Consider the following 23,280-nt stretch of genomic DNA (forward strand, 5'->3'; position numbering starts at 1 on the left):
CTTCTTTATAAATTAATTGTGTGATAATTGTAAATGACTTTAAATACCGGTCCCTTGATATATTCCACTACACCTGAGAGAGGCTCGGAGGAGCTGAAACCTCGCAGGGGGGAATAGATGGCTCATTTTTTGGATGTGCTGCCTGGATCTACCTTTTTTGCTGTTGTTGGATCCAGTCCTTGCACTCCTATTTCTACAAAATATTCTGGTGCTGTTACCTCTTCCTTTGTATTGGATATTCTGAGGATAGGCCATCAATTTCTTATGACTGGAGCCTCGAATAGTGATAATAATAATAATAAGACATTGTGTAAGAGCAGATTTATGAATGCAGCATTAGCTGTGACTGGAGTATAAGACATGATGTAACAATGAAGGAAGTGGACTATATTTGGCATGAATAGTCGTGTGTAGTTTTCTGTATTGTGATCCTGAAACCTGCCCTGACCCTCGATAGTTTCATTAGGAAGCCATTTATCACATTGACAAGACTGAAGGTCCCAGTATCCAGGACCTAGCGGAATATGGAACATTTCTCATGCAGCTAATCATGGGTCATTGTTCTCTGTTATCAGCCACCCTAGGATGCTGCTGACTCCACTATACTTGTGTAGGGTAATAGGACTGCCGAGCATCCCCCTCCCCATCCCTGCTCCATTGTCTGTATCAGTAAATGCTTTTGTGTGACTTGGAGCTTATGATCTACAGAATCTTCATACAGAGGGAAATAAACAGGCAATGTGAGGGGGGGGGGGGTAGTGAGACTGTTACCGCATGCGGCCGCCACCCGAATATAACAGGTTAGTTTAGACACAGGAGGAATATTACTGATCATCTCCTCTCCGTCACCCACCGCCCAATCTCTTCTTTAACATCAAAGAAAGAATTCAGCTTCCTCCTCTTTTGCTGCGTTTTTGTCTCCCGTTCCTTATCTGGAAAGAAAAAAATTCTTGTCACCTGTCACACGAGAAATGTCACATCCCCTCCCCCCTCATCAATGTTTCCTGCAGGTTCTGGTGATGATGAGACTCCCCCGGAATCCTCACCGCAACAAAATCACGACTGCGAACCGGGACACAAAGTAAGAATGCGGGAATGTGAGACACAATGTAACAATGCGGGAATGTGAGATACAATGTAACAATGCGGGAATGTGAGATACAATGTAATAATGTGGGAATGTGAGACACAATGTAACAATGCGGGAATGTGAGACACAATGTAACAATGCGGGAATGTGAGACACAATGTAACAATGCGGGAATGTGAGATACAATGTAACAATGCGGGAATGTGAGACACAATGTAACAATGCAGGAATGTGGGATACAATGTAACAATGCGGGAATGTGAGATACAATGTAACAATGCGGGAATGTGAGACACAATGTAACAATGCGGGAATGTGAGATACAATGTTACAATGCGGGAATGTGAGACACAATGTAACAATGCGGGAATGTGAGACACAATGTAACAATGCGGGAATGTGAGACACAATGTAACAATGCGGGAATGTGAGATACAATGTAACAATGCAGGAATGTGAGACACAATGTAACAATGCGGGAATGTGGGATACAATGTAACAATGCGGGAATGTGAGATACAATGTAACAATGCGGGAATGTGAGACACAATGTAACAATGCGGGAATGTGAGACACAATGTAACAATGCGGGAATGTGAGATAAAATGTAACAATGCGGGAATGTGAGACACAATGTAACAATGCGGGAATGTGAGACACAATGTAACAATGCGGGAATGTGAGATACAATGTAACAATGCGGGAATGTGAGATACAATGTAACAATGCGGGAATGTGAGACACAATGTAACAATGCGGGAATGTGAGACACAATGTAACAATGCGGGAATGTGAGATAAAATGTAACAATGCGGGAATGTGAGACACAATGTAACAATGCGGGAATGTGAGACACAATGTAACAATGCGGGAATGTGAGATACAATGTAACAATGCGGGAATGTGAGACACAATGTAACAATGCGGGAATGTGAGACACAATGTAACAATGCGGGAATGTGAGATACAATGTAACAATGCGGGAATGTGAGACACAATGTAACAATGCGGGAATGTGAGACACAATGTAACAATGCGGGAATGTGAGATACAATGCGGGAATGTGAGATACAATGTAACAATGCGGGAATGTGAGACACAATGTAACAATGCGGGAATGTGAGATACAATGTAACAATGCAGGAATGTGAGATACAATGTAACAATGCGGGAATGTGAGACACAATGTAACAATGCGGGAATGTGAGATACAATGTAACAATGCAGGAATGTGAGATACAATGTAACAATGCGGGAATGTGAGACACAATGAAACAATGCGGGAATGTGAGATACAATGTAACAATGCGGGAATGTGAGATACAATGTAACAATGCAGGAATGTGAGATACAATGTAACAATGCGGGAATGTGAGACACAATGTAACAATGCGGGAATGTGAGACACAATGTAACAATGCGGGAATGTGAGATACAATGTAACAATGCGGGAATGTAAGATACAATGTAACAATGCGGGAATGTGAGATACAATGTAACAATGCGGGAATGTGAGATACAATGTAACAATGCGGGAATGTGAGATACAATGTAACAATGCGGGAATGTGAGATACAATGTAACAATGCGGGAATGTGAGATACAATGTAACAATGCGGGAATGTGAGACACAATGTAACAATGCGGGAATGTGAGATACAATGTAACAATGCGGGAATGTGGGATACAATGTAACAATGCGGGAATGTGAGATACAATGTAACAATGCGGGAATGTGAGATACAATGTAACAATGCGGGAATGTGAGATACAATGTAACAATGCGGGAATGTGAGACACAATGTAACAATGCGGGAATGTGAGATACAATGTAACAATGCGGGAATGTGAGATACAATGTAACAATGCGGGAATGTGAGATACAATGTAACAATGCGGGAATGTGAGACACAATGTAACAATGCGTGAATGTGAGATACAATGTAACAATGCGGGAATGTGAGATACAATGTAACAATGCGGGAATGTGAGACACAATGTAACAATGCGGGAATGTGAGATACAATGTAACAATGCGGGAATGTGAGATACAATGTAACAATGCGGGAATGTGAGATACAATGTAACAATGCGGGAATGTGAGATACAATGTAACAATGCGGGAATGTGAGATACAATGTAACAATGCGGGAATGTGAGATACAATGTAACAATGCAGGAATGTGAGACACAATGTAACAATGCAGGAATGTGAGATACAATGTAACAATGCGGGAATGTGAGATACAATGTAACAATGCGGGAATGTGAGATACAATGTAACAATGCGGGAATGTGAGATACAATGTAACAATGCGGGAATGTGAGATACAATGTAACAATGCGGGAATGTGAGATACAATGTAACAATGCGGGAATGTGAGACACAATGTAACAATGCGGGAATGTGAGACACAATGTAACAATGCGGGAATGTGAGATACAATGTAACAATGCAGGAATGTGAGATACAATGTAACAATGCGGGAATGTGGGATACAATGTAACAATGCGGGAATGTGAGACACAATGTAACAATGCGGGAATGTGAGATACAATGTAACAATGCGGGAATGTGAGACACAATGTAACAATGCGGGAATGTGGGATACAATGTAACAATGCGGGAATGTGAGACACAATGTAACAATGCGGGAATGTGAGATACAATGTAACAATGCGGGAATGTGAGATACAATGTAACAATGCGGGAATGTGAGACACAATGTAACAATGCGGGAATGTGGGATACAATGTAACAATGCGGGAATGTGAGACACAATGTAACAATGCGGGAATGTGAGATACAATGTAACAATGCGAGAATGTGGGATACAATGTAACAATGCGGGAATGTGAGATACAATGTAACAATGTGGGAATGTGAGACACAATGTAACAATGCGGGAATGTGAGATACAATGTAACAATGCGAGAATGTGGGATACAATGTAACAATGCGGGAATGTGAGACACAATGTAACAATGCGGGAATGTGAGATACAATGTAACAATGCGGGAATGTGAGATACAATGTAACAATGCGGGAATGTGAGACACAATGTAACAATGCGGGAATGTGAGACACAATGTAACAATGCGGGAATGTGAGATACAATGTAACAATGCGGGAATGTGAGACACAATGTAACAATGCGGGAATGTGGGATACAATGTAACAATGCGGGAATGTGAGATACAATGTAACAATGCGGGAATGTGAGACACAATGTAACAATGCGGGAATGTGAGATACAATGTAACAATGCGGGAATGTGAGATACAATGTAACAATGCGAGAATGTGGGATACAATGTAACAATGCGGGAATGTGAGACACAATGTAACAATGCGGGAATGTGAGATACAATGTAACAATGCGGGAATGTGAGACACAATGTAACAATGCAGGAATGTGAGATACAATGTAACAATGCGGGAATGTGAGATACAATGTAACAATGCGGGAATGTGAGATACAATGTAACAATGCGAGAATGTGGGATACAATGTAACAATGCGGGAATGTGAGACACAATGTAACAATGCGGGAATGTGAGATACAATGTAACAATGCGGGAATGTGAGATACAATGTAACAATGCGGGAATGTGAGATACAATGTAACAATGCGGGAATGTGAGATACAATGTAACAATGCGGGAATGTGAGATACAATGTAACAATGCGGGAATGTGAGACACAATGTAACAATGCGAGAATGTGAGACACAATGTAACAATGCGAGAATGTGAGACACAATGTAACAATGCGGGAATGTGAGACACAATGTAACAATGCGGGAATGTGAGACACAATGTAACAATGCGGGAATGTGAGACACAATGTAACAATGCGGGAATGTGAGACACAATGTATCAATGCGGGAATGTGAGATACAATGTAACAATGCGGGAATGTGAGATACAATGTAACAATTCGGGAATGTGAAACACAATGTAACAATGCGGGAATGTGAGATACAATGTAACAATGCGAGAATGTGAGACACAATGTAACAATGCGAGAATGTGAGACACAATGTATCAATGCGGGAATGTGAGATAAAATGTAACAATACGGGAATGTGAGATACAATGTAACAATGCGGGAATGTGAAACACAATGTAACAATGCGGGAATGTGAGATACAATGTAACAATGCGGGAATGAGAGACAATGTAACAATGCGGGAATGTGGGATACAATGTAACAATGCGGGAATGTGAGATACAATGTAACAATGTGGGAATGTGAGATACAATGTAACAATGCGGGAATGAGAGACAATGTAACAATGCGGGAATGTGAGACACAATGTAACAATGCGGGAATGTGAGATACAATGTAACAATGCGGGAATGTGAGATACAATGTAACAATGCGGGAATGTGAGACACAATGTAACAATGCGGGAATGTGAGATACAATGTAACAATGCGGGAATGTGAGATACAATGTAACAATGCGGGAATGTGAGACACAATGTAACAATGCGGGAATGTGAGACACAATGTAACAATGCGGGAATGTGAGATACAATGTAACAATGCGGGAATGTGAGATACAATGTAACAATGCGAGAATGTGGGATACAATGTAACAATGCGGGAATGTGAGACACAATGTAACAATGCGGGAATGTGAGACACAATGTAACAATGCGGGAATGTGAGACACAATGTAACACTGCGGGAATGTGAGACACAATGTAACAATGCAGGAATGTGAGACACAATGTAACAATGCGGGAATGTGAGATACAATGTAACAATGCGGGAATGTGAGATACAATGTAACAATGCGGGAATGTGAGACACAATGTAACAATGCGGGAATGTGAGATACAATGTAACAATGCGAGAATGTGGGATACAATGTAACAATGCGGGAATGTGAGATACAATGTAACAATGCAGGAATGTGAGACACAATGTAACAATGCGGGAATGTGAGATACAATGTAACAATGCGGGAATGTGAGATACAATGTAACAATGCAGGAATGTGAGATACAATGTAACAATGCGGGAATGTGAGATACAATGTAACAATGCGGGAATGTGAGATACAATGCAACAATGCGGGAATGTGAGATACAATGTAACAATGCGGGAATGTGAGATACAATGTAACAATGCGGGAATGTGAGACACAATGTAACAATGCGGGAATGTGAGATACAATGTAACAATGCAGGAATGTGAGACACAATGTAACAATGCGGGAATGTGAGATACAATGTAACAATGCGGGAATGAGAGACACAATGTAACAATGCGAGAATGTGGGATACAATGTAACAATGCGGGAATGTGAGATACAATGTAACAATGCGGGAATGAGAGACACAATGTAACAATGCGAGAATGTGGGATACAATGTAACAATGCAGGAATGTGAGACACAATGTAACAATGCGGGAATGTGAGATACAATGTAACAATGCAGGAATGTGAGACACAATGTAACAATACGGGAATGTGAGATACAATGTAACAATGCGGGAATGTGAGACAATGTAACAATGCGGGAATGTGAGATACAATGTAACAATGCGGGAATGTGAGATACAATGTAACAATGCGGGAATGTGAGATACAATGTAACAATGCAGGAATGTGAGATACAATGTAACAATGCGGGAATGTGAGATACAATGTAACAATGCGGGAATGTGAGATACAATGTAACAATGCGGGAATGTGAGATACAATGTAACAATGCGGGAATGTGAGACACAATGTAACAATGCAGGAATGTGAGACACAATGTAACAATGCGGGAATGTGAGATACAATGTAACAATGCGGGAATGTGAGACACAATGTAACAATGCGGGAATGTGAGATACAATGCGGGAATGTGAGACACAATGTAACAATGCGGGAATGTGAGATACAATGTAACAATGCGGGAATGTGAGATACAATGTAACAATGCAGGAATGTGAGATACAATGTAACAATGCGGGAATGTGAGATACAATGTAACAATGCGGGAATGTGAGATACAATGTAACAATGCGGGAATGTGAGATACAATGTAACAATGCGGGAATGTGAGACACAATGTAACAATGCAGGAATGTGAGACACAATGTAACAATGCGGGAATGTGAGATACAATGTAACAATGCGGGAATGTGAGACACAATGTAACAATGCAGGAATGTGAGATACAATGTAACAATGCGGGAATGTGAGACACAATGTAACAATGCGGGAATGTGAGATACAATGTAACAATGCGGGAATGTGAGATACAATGTAACAATGCGGGAATGTGAGACACAATGTAACAATGCGGGAATGTGAGATACAATGTAACAATGCGGGAATGTGAGACACAATGTAACAATGCGGGAATGTGAGATACAATGTAACAATGCGGGAATGTGAGACACAATGTAACAATGCGGGAATGTGAGACACAATGTAACAATGAGGGAATGTGAGACACAATGTAACAATGCGGGAATGTGAGATACAATGTAACAATGCGGGAATGTGAGACACAATGTAACAATGCGGGAATGTGAGACACAATGTAACAATGCGGGAATGTGAGACACAATGTAACAATGCAGGAATGTGAGATACAATGTAACAATGCGGGAATGTGAGATACAATGTAACAATGCGGGAATGTGAGACACAATGTAACAATGTGGGAATGTGAGACACAATGTAACAATGCGGGAATGTGAGATACAATGTAACAATGCAGGAATGTGAGACACAATGTAACAATGCGGGAATGTGAGATACAATGTAACAATGCGGGAATGTGAGATACAATGTAACAATGCGGGAATGTGAGACACAATGTAACAATGCGGGAATGTGAGACACAATGTAACAATGCGGGAATGTGAGACACAATGTAACAATGCGGGAATGTGAGACACAATGTAACAATGCGGGAATGTGAGACACAATGTAACAATGCGGGAATGTGAGACACAATGTAACAATGCGGGAATGTGAGACACAATGTAACAATGCAGGAATGTGGGATACAATGTAACAATGCGGGAATGTGGGACACAATGTAACAATGCGGGAATGAGAGACACAATGTAACAATGCAGGAATGTGAGATACAATGTAACAATGCGGGAATGTGAGACACAATGTAACAATGCGGGAATGTGAGACACAATGTAACAATGCGGGAATGAGAGACACAATGTAACAATGCAGGAATGTGAGATACAATGTAACAATGCGGGAATGTGAGACACAATGTAACAATGCGGGAATGTGAGACACAATGTAACAATGCGGGAATGTGAGACACAATGTAACAATGCGGGAATGTGAGATACAATGTAACAATGCGGGAATGTGAGATACAATGTAACAATGCGGGAATGTGAGACACAATGTAACAATGCGGGAATGTGAGATACAATGTAACAATGCGGGAATGTGAGACACAATGTAACAATGCGGGAATGTGAGATACAATGTAACAATGCGGGAATGTGAGACACAATGTAACAATGCGGGAATGTGAGACACAATGTAACAATGCGGGAATGTGAGACACAATGTAACAATGCGGGAATGTGAGATACAATGTAACAATGCAGGAATGTGAGACACAATGTAACAATGCGGGAATGTGAGATACAATGTAACAATGCAGGAATGTGAGATACAATGTAACAATGCGGGGAATGTGAGATACAATGTAACAATGCGGGAATGTGAGATACAATGTAACAATGCGGGAATGTGAGATACAATGTAACAATGCAGGAATGTGAGACACAATGTAACAATGCGGGAATGTGAGATACAATGTAACAATGCAGGAATGTGAGATACAATGTAACAATGCAGGAATGTGAGATACAATGTAACAATGCAGGAATGTGAGACACAATGTAACAATGCGGGAATGTGAGATACAATGTAACAATGCGGGAATGTGAGACACAATGTAACAATGCGGGAATGTGAGATACAATGTAACAATGCGGGAATGTGAGATACAATGTAACAATGCAGGAATGTGAGATACAATGTAACAATGCAGGAATGTGAGATACAATGTAACAATGCGGGAATGTGGGATACAATGTAACAATGCGGGAATGTGAGATACAATGTAACAATGCGGGAATGTGAGATACAATGTAACAATGCGGGAATGTGAGACACAATGTAACAATGCGGGAATGTGAGATACAATGTAACAATGCGGGAATGTGAGATACAATGTAACAATGCGGGAATGTGGGATACAATGTAACAATGCGGGAATGTGGGATACAATGTAACAATGCGGGAATGTGAGATACAATGTAACAATGCGGGAATGTGAGATACAATGTAACAATGCGGGAATGTGAGACACAATGTAACAATGCGGGAATGTGAGATACAATGTAACAATGCGGGAATGTGAGATACAATGTAACAATGCGGGAATGTGGGATACAATGTAGCAATGCGGGAATGTGAGATACAATGTAACAATGCGGGAATGTGAGACACAATGTAACAATGCGGGAATGTGAGATACAATGTAACAATGCGGGAATGTGAGATACAATGTAACAATGCGGGAATGTGAGACACAATGTAACAATGCGGGAATGTGAGATACAATGTAACAATGCGGGAATGTGAGATACAATGTAACAATGCGGGAATGTGAGATACAATGTAACAATGCGGGAATGTGAGATACAATGTAACAATGCGGGAATGTGAGACACAATGTAACAATGCGGGAATGTGAGATACAATGTAACAATGCGGGAATGTGAGACACAATGTAACAATGCGGGAATGTGAGATACAATGTAACAATGCAGGAATGTGAGATACAATGTAACAATGCGGGAATGTGAGATACAATGTAACAATGCGGGAATGTGAGACACAATGTAACAATGCGGGAATGTGAGATACAATGTAACAATGCGGGAATGAGAGACACAATGTAACAATGCGGGAATGTGAGATGCAATGTAACAATGCGGGAATGTGAGATACAATGTAACAATGCGGGAATGTGAGACACAATGTAACAATGCGGGAATGTGAGACACAATGTAACAATGCGGGAATGTGAGATGCAATGTAACAATGCGGGAATGTGAGATACAATGTAACAATGCAGGAATGTGAGATACAATGTAACAATGCGGGAATGTGAGACACAATGTAACAATGCGGTAATGTGAGATACAATGTAACAATGCGGGAATGTGAGACACAATGTAACAATTCGGGAATGTGAGACATAATGTAACAATGCGGGAATGTGAGACACAATGTAACAATGCGGGAATGTGAGACACAATGTAACAATGCGGGAATGTGAGATACAATGTAACAATGCGGGAATGTGAGATACAATGTAACAATGCGGGAATGTGAGATACAATGTAACAATGCGGGAATGTGAGATACAATGTAACAATGCGGGAATGTGAGACACAATGTAACAATGCGGGAATGTGAGACAATGTAACAATGCGGGAATGTGAGACACAATGTAACAATGCGGGAATGTGAGACACAATGTAACAATGCGGGAATGTGAGATACAATGTAACAATGCGGGAATGTGAGATACAATGTAACAATGCGGGAATGTGAGACACAATGTAACAATGCGGGAATGTGAGACACAATGTAACAATGCGGGGAATGTGAGATACAATGTAACAATGCGGGAATGTGAGACACAATGTAACAATGCAGGAATGTGAGATACAATGCAACAATGTGGGAATGTGAGATACAATGTAACAATGCGGGAATGTGAGATACAATGTAACAATGCGGGAATGTGAGATACAATGTAACAATGCGGGAATGTGAGATACAATGTAACAATGCGGGAATGTGAGACACAATGTAACAATGCGGGAATGTGAGATACAATGTAACAATGCGGGAATGTGAGATACAATGTAACAATGCGGGAATGAGAGACAATGTAACAATGCGGGAATGTGAGATACAATGTAACAATTCGGGAATGTGAGATACAATGTAACAATGCGGGAATGTGAGACACAATGTAACAATGCGGGAATGTGAGACACAATGTAACAATGCGGGAATGAGAGATACAATGTAACAATGCGGGAATGTGAGACACAATGTAACAATGCGGGAATGTGAGACACAATGTAACAATGCGGGAATGTGAGATACAATGTAACAATGCGGGAATGTGAGATACAATGTAACAATGCGGGAATGTGAGACACAATGTAACAATGCGGGAATGTGAGATACAATGTAACAATGCGGGAATGTGAGATACAATGTAACAATGCGGGAATGAGAGACACAATGTAACAATGCGGGAATGTGAGATACAATGTAACAATGCGGGAATGTGGGACACAATGTAACAATGCGGGAATGTGGGATACAATGTAACAATGCGGGAATGTGAGATACAATGTAACAATGCGGGAATGTGAGATACAATGTAACAATGCGGGAATGTGAGACAATGTAACAATGCGGGAATGTGAGACACAATGTAACAATGCGGGAATGTGAGACAATGTAACAATGCGGGAATGTGAGACACAATGCGGGAATGTGAGACACAATGTAACAATGCGGGAATGTGAGATACAATGTAACAATGCGGGAATGTGAGATACAATGTAACAATGCGGGAATGTGAGATACAATGTAACAATGCGGGAATGTGAGATACAATGTAACAATGCGGGAATGTGAGACACAATGTAACAATGCGGGAATGTGAGACACAATGTAACAATGCGGGAATGAGAGACACAATGTAACAATGCAGGAATGTGAGATACAATGTAACAATTCGGGAATGTGAGATACAATGTAACAATGCGGGAATGAGAGACACAATGTAACAATGCGGGAATGTGAGATACAATGTAACAATGCGGGAATGTGAGATACAATGTAACAATGCGGGAATGTGAGACAATGTAACAATGCGGGAATGTGAGACACAATGTAACAATGCGGGAATGTGAGACACAATGTAACAATGCGGGAATGTGAGATACAATGTAACAATGCGGGAATGTGAGACACAATGTAACAATGCGGGAATGTGAGATACAATGTAACAATGCGGGAATGTGAGACACAATGTAACAATGCGGGAATGTGAGACACAATGTAACAATGCGGGAATGTGAGACACAATGTAACAATGCGGGAATGTGAGATACAATGTAACAATGCGGGAATGTGAGACACAATGTAACAATGCGGGAATGTGAGACACAATGTAACAATGCGGGAATGTGAGACAAAATGTAACAATGCGGGAATGTGAGACACAATGTAACAATGCGGGAATGTGAGACACAATGTAACAATGCGGGAATGTGAGATACAATGTAACAATGCGGGAATGTGAGATACAATGTAACAATGCGGGAATGTGAGATACAATGTAACAATGCGGGGAATGTGAGACACAATGTAACAATGCGGGAATGTGAGACACAATGTAACAATGCAGGAATGTGATATACAATGTAACAATGCGGGAATGTGAGACACAATGTAACAATGCGGGAATGTGAGATACAATGTAACAATGCGGGAATGTGAGACACAATGTAACAATGCGGGAATGTGAGACACAATGTAACAATGCGGGAATGTGAGACACAATGTAACAATGCGGGAATGTGAGACACAATGTAACAATGCGGGAATGTGAGATACAATGTAACAATGCGGGAATGTGAGATACAATGTAACAATGCGGGAATGTGAGATACAATGTAACAATGCAGGAATGTGAGATACAATGTAACAATGCAGGAATGTGAGACACAATGTAACAATGTGGGAATGTGAGACACAATGTAACAATGCGGGAATGTGAGACACAATGTAACAATGCAGGAATGTGAGATACAATGCAACAATGCGGGAATGTGAGATACAATGTAACAATGCGGGAATGTGAGACACAATGTAACAATGCAGGAATGAGAGACACAATGTAACAATGCGGGAATGTGAGACACAATGTAACAATGCGGGAATGTGAGACACAATGTAACAATGCGGGAATGTGAGATACAATGTAACAATGCGGGAATGTGAGATACAATGTAACAATGCAGGAATGTGAGATACAATGTAACAATGCGGGAATGTGAGATACAATGCAACAATGCGGGAATGTGAGACACAATGTAACAATGCAGGAATGTGAGATACAATGCAACAATGCGGGAATGTGAGACACAATGTAACAATGCAGGAATGAGAGACACAATGTAACAATGCAGGAATGTGAGATACAATGTAACAATGCGGGAATGTGAGACACAATGTAACAATGCGGGAATGTGAGATACAATGTAACAATGCAGGAATGTGAGATACAATGTAACAATGCAGGAATGTGAGATACAATGCAACAATGCGGGAATGTGAGATACAATGTAACAATGCGGGAATGTGAGACACAATGTAACAATGCGGGAATGTGAGATACAATGTAACAATGCGGGAATGTGAGACACAATGTAACAATGCGGGAATGTGAGATACAATGTAACAATGCGGGAATGTGAGATACAATGTAACAATGCGGGAATGTGAGACACAATGTAACAATGCGGGAATGTGAGATACAATGTAACAATGCGGGAATGTGAGATACACTGTAACAATGCAGGAATGTGGGATACAATGTAACAATGCGGGAATGTGAGACACAATGTAACAATGCGGGGAATGTGAGACACAATGTAACAATGCGGGAATGTGAGACACAATGTAACAATGCGGGAATGTGAGACACAATGTAACAATGCGGGAATGTGAGACACAATGTAACAATGCAGGAATGTGAGATACAATGTAACAATGCAGGAATGTGAGATACAATGCAACAATGCGGGAATGTGAGACACAATGTAACAATGCAGGAATGAGAGACACAATGTAACAATGCAGGAATGTGAGATACAATGTAACAATGCGGGAATGTGAGATACAATGTAACAATGCGGGAATGTGAGACACAATGTAACAATGCGGGAATGTGAGATACAATGTAACAATGCAGGAATGTGATATACAATGTAACAATGCAGGAATGTGATATACAATGTAACAATGCGGGAATGTGAGACACAATGTAACAATGCGGGAATGTGAGATACAATGTAACAATGCGGGAATGTGAGACACAATGTAACAATGCAGGAATGTGAGATACAATGTAACAATGCAGGAATGTGAGATACAATGCAACAATGCGGGAATGTGAGACACAATGTAACAATGCAGGAATGAGAGACACAATGTAACAATGCGGGAATGTGAGACACAATGTAACAATGCGGGAATGTGAGATACAATGTAACAATGCGGGAATGTGAGATACAATGTAACAATGCAGGAATGTGAGATACAATGTAACAATGCAGGAATGTGAGATACAATGTAACAATGCGGGAATGTGAGATACAATGTAACAATGCAGGAATGTGAGATACAATGTAACAATGCAGGAATGTGAGATACAATGTAACAATGCGGGAATGTGAGATACAATGTAACAATGCGGGAATGTGAGACACAATGTAACAATGCAGGAATGTGAGATACAATGTAACAATGCGGGAATGTGAGACACAATGTAACAATGCGGGAATGTGAGACACAATGTAACAATGCGGGAATGTGAGACACAATGTAACAATGCGGGAATGTGAGACACAATGTAACAATGCGGGAATGTGAGATACAATGTAACAATGCGGGAATGTGAGATACAATGTAACAATGCAGGAATGTGAGATACAATGTAACAATGCAGGAATGTGAGATACAATGTAACAATGCAGGAATGTGAGATACAATGTAACAATGCAGGAATGTGAGATACAATGCAACAATGCGGGAATGTGAGACACAATGTAACAATGCGGGAATGTGAGACACAATGTAACAATGCGGGAATGTGAGATACAATGTAACAATGCGGGAATGTGAGACACAATGTAACAATGCGGGAATGTGAGACACAATGTAACAATGCGGGAATGTGAGACACAATGTAACAATGCGGGAATGTGAGACACAATGTAACAATGCGGGAATGTGAGATACAATGTAACAATGCGGGAATGTGAGATACAATGTAACAATGCAGGAATGTGAGATACAATGTAACAATGCAGGAATGTGAGATACAATGTAACAATGCAGGAATGTGAGATACAATGTAACAATGCAGGAATGTGAGATACAATGCAACAATGCGGGAATGTGAGACACAATGTAACAATGCGGGAATGTGAGACACAATGTAACAATGCGGGAATGTGAGACACAATGTAACAATGCGGGAATGTGAGATACAATGTAACAATGCAGGAATGTGAGACACAATGTAACAATGCAGGAATGAGAGACACAATGTAACAATGCAGGAATGTGAGATACAATGTAACAATGCGGGAATGTGAGACACAATGTAACAATGCGGGAATGTGAGATACAATGTAACAATGCGGGAATGTGAGATACAATGTAACAATGCGGGAATGTGAGACACAATGTAACAATGCGGGAATGTGAGATACAATGTAACAATGCGGGAATGTGAGATACAATGTAACAATGCGGGAATGTGAGACACAATGTAACAATGCGGGAATGTGAGATACAATGTAACAATGCGGGAATGTGAGATACAATGTAACAATGCGGGAATGAGAGACACAATGTAACAATGCGGGAATGTGAGATACAATGTAACAATGCGGGAATGTGGGACACAATGTAACAATGCGGGAATGTGGGATACAATGTAACAATGCGGGAATGTGAGATACAATGTAACAATGCGGGAATGTGAGATACAATGTAACAATGCGGGAATGTGAGACAATGTAACAATGCGGGAATGTGAGACACAATGTAACAATGCGGGAATGTGAGACAATGTAACAATGCGGGAATGTGAGACACAATGCGGGAATGTGAGACACAATGTAACAATGCGGGAATGTGAGATACAATGTAACAATGCGGGAATGTGAGATACAATGTAACAATGCGGGAATGTGAGATACAATGTAACAATGCGGGAATGTGAGATACAATGTAACAATGCGGGAATGTGAGACACAATGTAACAATGCGGGAATGTGAGACACAATGTAACAATGCGGGAATGAGAGACACAATGTAACAATGCAGGAATGTGAGATACAATGTAACAATTCGGGAATGTGAGATACAATGTAACAATGCGGGAATGAGAGACACAATGTAACAATGCGGGAATGTGAGATACAATGTAACAATGCGGGAATGTGAGATACAATGTAACAATGCGGGAATGTGAGACAATGTAACAATGCGGGAATGTGAGACACAATGTAACAATGCGGGAATGTGAGACACAATGTAACAATGCGGGAATGTGAGATACAATGTAACAATGCGGGAATGTGAGACACAATGTAACAATGCGGGAATGTGAGATACAATGTAACAATGCGGGAATGTGAGACACAATGTAACAATGCGGGAATGTGAGACACAATGTAACAATGCGGGAATGTGAGACACAATGTAACAATGCGGGAATGTGAGATACAATGTAACAATGCGGGAATGTGAGACACAATGTAACAATGCGGGAATGTGAGACACAATGTAACAATGCGGGAATGTGAGACAAAATGTAACAATGCGGGAATGTGAGACACAATGTAACAATGCGGGAATGTGAGACACAATGTAACAATGCGGGAATGTGAGATACAATGTAACAATGCGGGAATGTGAGATACAATGTAACAATGCGGGAATGTGAGATACAATGTAACAATGCGGGGAATGTGAGACACAATGTAACAATGCGGGAATGTGAGACACAATGTAACAATGCAGGAATGTGATATACAATGTAACAATGCGGGAATGTGAGACACAATGTAACAATGCGGGAATGTGAGATACAATGTAACAATGCGGGAATGTGAGACACAATGTAACAATGCGGGAATGTGAGACACAATGTAACAATGCGGGAATGTGAGACACAATGTAACAATGCGGGAATGTGAGACACAATGTAACAATGCGGGAATGTGAGATACAATGTAACAATGCGGGAATGTGAGATACAATGTAACAATGCGGGAATGTGAGATACAATGTAACAATGCAGGAATGTGAGATACAATGTAACAATGCAGGAATGTGAGACACAATGTAACAATGTGGGAATGTGAGACACAATGTAACAATGCGGGAATGTGAGACACAATGTAACAATGCAGGAATGTGAGATACAATGCAACAATGCGGGAATGTGAGATACAATGTAACAATGCGGGAATGTGAGACACAATGTAACAATGCAGGAATGAGAGACACAATGTAACAATGCGGGAATGTGAGACACAATGTAACAATGCGGGAATGTGAGACACAATGTAACAATGCGGGAATGTGAGATACAATGTAACAATGCGGGAATGTGAGATACAATGTAACAATGCAGGAATGTGAGATACAATGTAACAATGCGGGAATGTGAGATACAATGCAACAATGCGGGAATGTGAGACACAATGTAACAATGCAGGAATGTGAGATACAATGCAACAATGCGGGAATGTGAGACACAATGTAACAATGCAGGAATGAGAGACACAATGTAACAATGCAGGAATGTGAGATACAATGTAACAATGCGGGAATGTGAGACACAATGTAACAATGCGGGAATGTGAGATACAATGTAACAATGCAGGAATGTGAGATACAATGTAACAATGCAGGAATGTGAGATACAATGCAACAATGCGGGAATGTGAGATACAATGTAACAATGCGGGAATGTGAGACACAATGTAACAATGCGGGAATGTGAGATACAATGTAACAATGCGGGAATGTGAGACACAATGTAACAATGCGGGAATGTGAGATACAATGTAACAATGCGGGAATGTGAGATACAATGTAACAATGCGGGAATGTGAGACACAATGTAACAATGCGGGAATGTGAGATACACTGTAACAATGCAGGAATGTGGGATACAATGTAACAATGCGGGAATGTGAGACACAATGTAACAATGCGGGGAATGTGAGACACAATGTAACAATGCGGGAATGTGAGACACAATGTAACAATGCGGGAATGTGAGACACAATGTAACAATGCGGGAATGTGAGACACAATGTAACAATGCAGGAATGTGAGATACAATGTAACAATGCAGGAATGTGAGATACAATGCAACAATGCGGGAATGTGAGACACAATGTAACAATGCAGGAATGAGAGACACAATGTAACAATGCAGGAATGTGAGATACAATGTAACAATGCGGGAATGTGAGATACAATGTAACAATGCGGGAATGTGAGACACAATGTAACAATGCGGGAATGTGAGATACAATGTAACAATGCAGGAATGTGATATACAATGTAACAATGCAGGAATGTGATATACAATGTAACAATGCGGGAATGTGAGACACAATGTAACAATGCGGGAATGTGAGATACAATGTAACAATGCGGGAATGTGAGACACAATGTAACAATGCAGGAATGTGAGATACAATGTAACAATGCAGGAATGTGAGATACAATGCAACAATGCGGGAATGTGAGACACAATGTAACAATGCAGGAATGAGAGACACAATGTAACAATGCAGGAATGTGAGATACAATGTAACAATGCGGGAATGTGAGATACAATGTAACAATGCGGGAATGTGAGACACAATGTAACAATGCAGGAATGTGAGATACAATGTAACAATGCGGGAATGTGAGACACAATGTAACAATGCGGGAATGTGAGACACAATGTAACAATGCGGGAATGTGAGACACAATGTAACAATGCGGGAATGTGAGACACAATGTAACAATGCGGGAATGTGAGATACAATGTAACAATGCGGGAATGTGAGATACAATGTAACAATGCAGGAATGTGAGATACAATGTAACAATGCAGGAATGTGAGATACAATGTAACAATGCAGGAATGTGAGATACAATGTAACAATGCAGGAATGTGAGATACAATGCAACAATGCGGGAATGTGAGACACAATGTAACAATGCGGGAATGTGAGATACAATGTTACAATGCGGGAATGTGGGACACAATGTAACAATGCGGGAATGTGAGATACAATGTAACAATGCGGGAATGTGAGACACAATGTAACAATGCGGGAATGTGAGATACAATGTAACAATGCGGGAATGTGAGACACAATGTAACAATGCGGGAATGTGAGACACAATGTAACAATGCGGGAATGTGAGACACAATGTAACAATGCGGGAATGTGAGACACAATGTAACAATGCGGGAATGTGAGATACAATGTAACAATGCGGGAATGTGAGATACAATGTAACAATGCAGGAATGTGAGATACAATGTAACAATGCAGGAATGTGAGATACAATGTAACAATGCAGGAATGTGAGATACAATGTAACAATGCAGGAATGTGAGATACAATGCAACAATGCGGGAATGTGAGACACAATGTAACAATGCGGGAATGTGAGACACAATGTAACAATGCGGGAATGTGAGACACAATGTAACAATGCGGGAATGTGAGATACAATGTAACAATGCAGGAATGTGAGACACAATGTAACAATGCAGGAATGAGAGACACAATGTAACAATGCAGGAATGTGAGATACAATGTAACAATGCGGGAATGTGAGACACAATGTAACAATGCGGGAATGTGAGATACAATGTAACAATGCGGGAATGTGAGACACAATGTAACAATGCAGGAATGTGAGATACAATGCAACAATGCGGGAATGTGAGATACAATGTAACAATGCAGGAATGTGGGATACAATGTAACAATGCGGGAATGTGAGACACAATGTAACAATGCAGGAATGTGATATACAATGTAACAATGCGGGAATGTGAGACACAATGTAACAATGCGGGAATGTGAGATACAATGTAACAATGCGGGAATGTGAGATACAATGTAACAATGCGGGAATGTGAGACACAATGTAACAATGCGAGAATGTGAGATACAATGTAACAATGCGGGAATGTGAGATACAATGTAACAATGCGGGAATGTGAGATACAATGTAACAATGCGGGAATGTGAGATACAATGTAACAATGCAGGAATGTGAGACACAATGTAACAATGCGGGAATGTGAGATACAATGTAACAATGCGGGAATGTGAGATACAATGTAACAATGCGGGAATGTGAGACACAATGTAACAATGCGGGAATGTGAGATACAATGTAACAATGCGGGAATGTGAGATACAATGTAACAATGCGGGAATGTGAGATACAATGTAACAATGCGGGAATGTGAGACACAATGTAACAATGCGGGAATGTGAGATACAATGTAACAATGCGGGAATGTGAGACACAATGTAACAATGCAGGAATGTGAGACACAATGTAACAATGCAGGAATGAGAGACACAATGTAACAATGCAGGAATGTGAGATACAATGTAACAATGCAGGAATGTGAGATACAATGTAACAATGCAGGAATGTGAGATACAATGTAACAATGTAGGAATGTGAGATACAATGTAACAATGCGGGAATGTGAGACACAATGTAACAATGCAGGAATGTGAGACACAATGTAACAATGCGGGAATGAGAGACACAATGTAACAATGCAGGAATGTGAGATACAATGTAACAATGCAGGAATGTGAGATACAATGTAACAATGCAGGAATGTGAGATACAATGTAACAATGTAGGAATGTGAGATACAATGTAACAATGCGGGAATGTGAGACACAATGTAACAATGCAGGAATGTGAGACACAATGTAACAATGCAGGAATGAGAGACACAATGTAACAATGCGGGAATGTGAGATACAATGTAACAATGCGGGAATGTGAGACACAATGTAACAATGCAGGAATGTGAGATACAATGTAACAATGCAGGAATGTGAGACACAATGTAACAATGCGGGAATGTGAGACACAATGTAACAATGCGAGAATGTGGGATACAATGTAACAATGCGGGAATGTGAGACACAATGTAACAATGCGGGAATGTGAGACACAATGTAACAATGCGGGAATGTGAGACACAATGTAACAATGCGGGAATGTGAGATACAATGTAACAATGCAGGAATGTGAGACACAATGTAACAATGCGGGAATGTGAGATACAATGTAACAATGCGGGAATGTGAGACAATGTAACAATGCGGGAATGTGAGATACAATGTAACAATGCGGGAATGTGAGATACAATGTAACAATGCGGGAATGTGAGACACAATGTAACAATGCGGGAATGTGAGATACAATGTAACAATGCGGGAATGTGAGACACAATGTAACAATGCGGGAATGTGAGATACAATGTAACAATGCGGGAATGTGAGATACAATGTAACAATGCGGGAATGTGAGACACAATGTAACAATGCAGGAATGTGAGATACAATGCAACAATGCGGGAATGTGAGATACAATGTAACAATGCAGGAATGTGGGATACAATGTAACAATGCGGGAATGTGAGACACAATGTAACAATGCAGGAATGTGATATACAATGTAACAATGCGGGAATGTGAGACACAATGTAACAATGCGGGAATGTGAGATACAATGTAACAATGCGGGAATGTGAGATACAATGTAACAATGCGGGAATGTGAGACACAATGTAACAATGCGAGAATGTGAGATACAATGTAACAATGCGGGAATGTGAGATACAATGTAACAATGCGGGAATGTGAGATACAATGTAACAATGCGGGAATGTGAGATACAATGTAACAATGCAGGAATGTGAGACACAATGTAACAATGCGGGAATGTGAGATACAATGTAACAATGCGGGAATGTGAGATACAATGTAACAATGCGGGAATGTGAGACACAATGTAACAATGCGGGAATGTGAGATACAATGTAACAATGCGGGAATGTGAGACACAATGTAACAATGCAGGAATGTGAGACACAATGTAACAATGCAGGAATGAGAGACACAATGTAACAATGCAGGAATGTGAGATACAATGTAACAATGCAGGAATGTGAGATACAATGTAACAATGCGGGAATGTGAGACACAATGTAACAATGCGGGAATGTGAGATACAATGTAACAATGCGGGAATGTGAGACACAATGTAACAATGCGGGAATGTGAGACACAATGTAACAATGCGGGAATGTGAGACACAATGTAACAATGCGGGAATGTGAGACACAATGTAACAATGCAGGAATGTGAGACACAATGTAACAATGCAGGAATGAGAGACACAATGTAACAATGCGGGAATGTGAGACACAATGTAACAATGCGGGAATGTGAGATACAATGTAACAATGCAGGAATGTGAGACACAATGTAACAATGCAGGAATGAGAGACACAATGTAACAATGCGGGAATGTGAGACACAATGTAACAATGCGGGAATGTGAGACACAATGTAACAATGCGGGAATGTGAGATACAATGTAACAATGCGGGAATGTGAGATACAATGTAACAATGCAGGAATGTGAGATACAATGTAACAATGCGGGAATGTGAGATACAATGCAACAATGCGGGAATGTGAGACACAATGTAACAATGCAGGAATGTGAGATACAATGCAACAATGCGGGAATGTGAGACACAATGTAACAATGCAGGAATGAGAGACACAATGTAACAATGCAGGAATGTGAGATACAATGTAACAATGCGGGAATGTGAGACACAATGTAACAATGCGGGAATGTGAGATACAATGTAACAATGCAGGAATGTGAGATACAATGTAACAATGCAGGAATGTGAGATACAATGCAACAATGCGGGAATGTGAGATACAATGTAACAATGCGGGAATGTGAGACACAATGTAACAATGCGGGAATGTGAGATACAATGTAACAATGCGGGAATGTGAGACACAATGTAACAATGCGGGAATGTGAGATACAATGTAACAATGCGGGAATGTGAGATACAATGTAACAATGCGGGAATGTGAGACACAATGTAACAATGCGGGAATGTGAGATACAATGTAACAATGCGGGAATGTGAGATACACTGTAACAATGCAGGAATGTGGGATACAATGTAACAATGCGGGAATG

The 23,280-nt window shown here is 40.5% G+C and overlaps 1 protein-coding gene across 1 annotated transcript in view; it reads right to left on the reverse strand.

The window, feature by feature from the left end:
- Positions 1–642: 642 nt before the first annotated feature.
- The window catches only part of LOC142728036 (myosin light chain kinase, smooth muscle-like), a 60,587-nt gene continuing 37,949 nt past the window's right edge, over positions 643–23,280 (reverse strand). The window contains exon 4 of the mRNA XM_075849077.1: positions 643–932. Within this exon, the coding sequence (XP_075705192.1) occupies positions 832–932 (101 nt within the window). The 3' untranslated portion in view covers positions 643–831. The remainder of the gene's footprint in view (positions 933–23,280) is intronic.

Source organism: Rhinoderma darwinii, unplaced genomic scaffold (assembly GCF_050947455.1).
Source record: "Rhinoderma darwinii isolate aRhiDar2 unplaced genomic scaffold, aRhiDar2.hap1 Scaffold_659, whole genome shotgun sequence".
Taxonomy (NCBI): domain Eukaryota; kingdom Metazoa; phylum Chordata; class Amphibia; order Anura; family Rhinodermatidae; genus Rhinoderma; species Rhinoderma darwinii.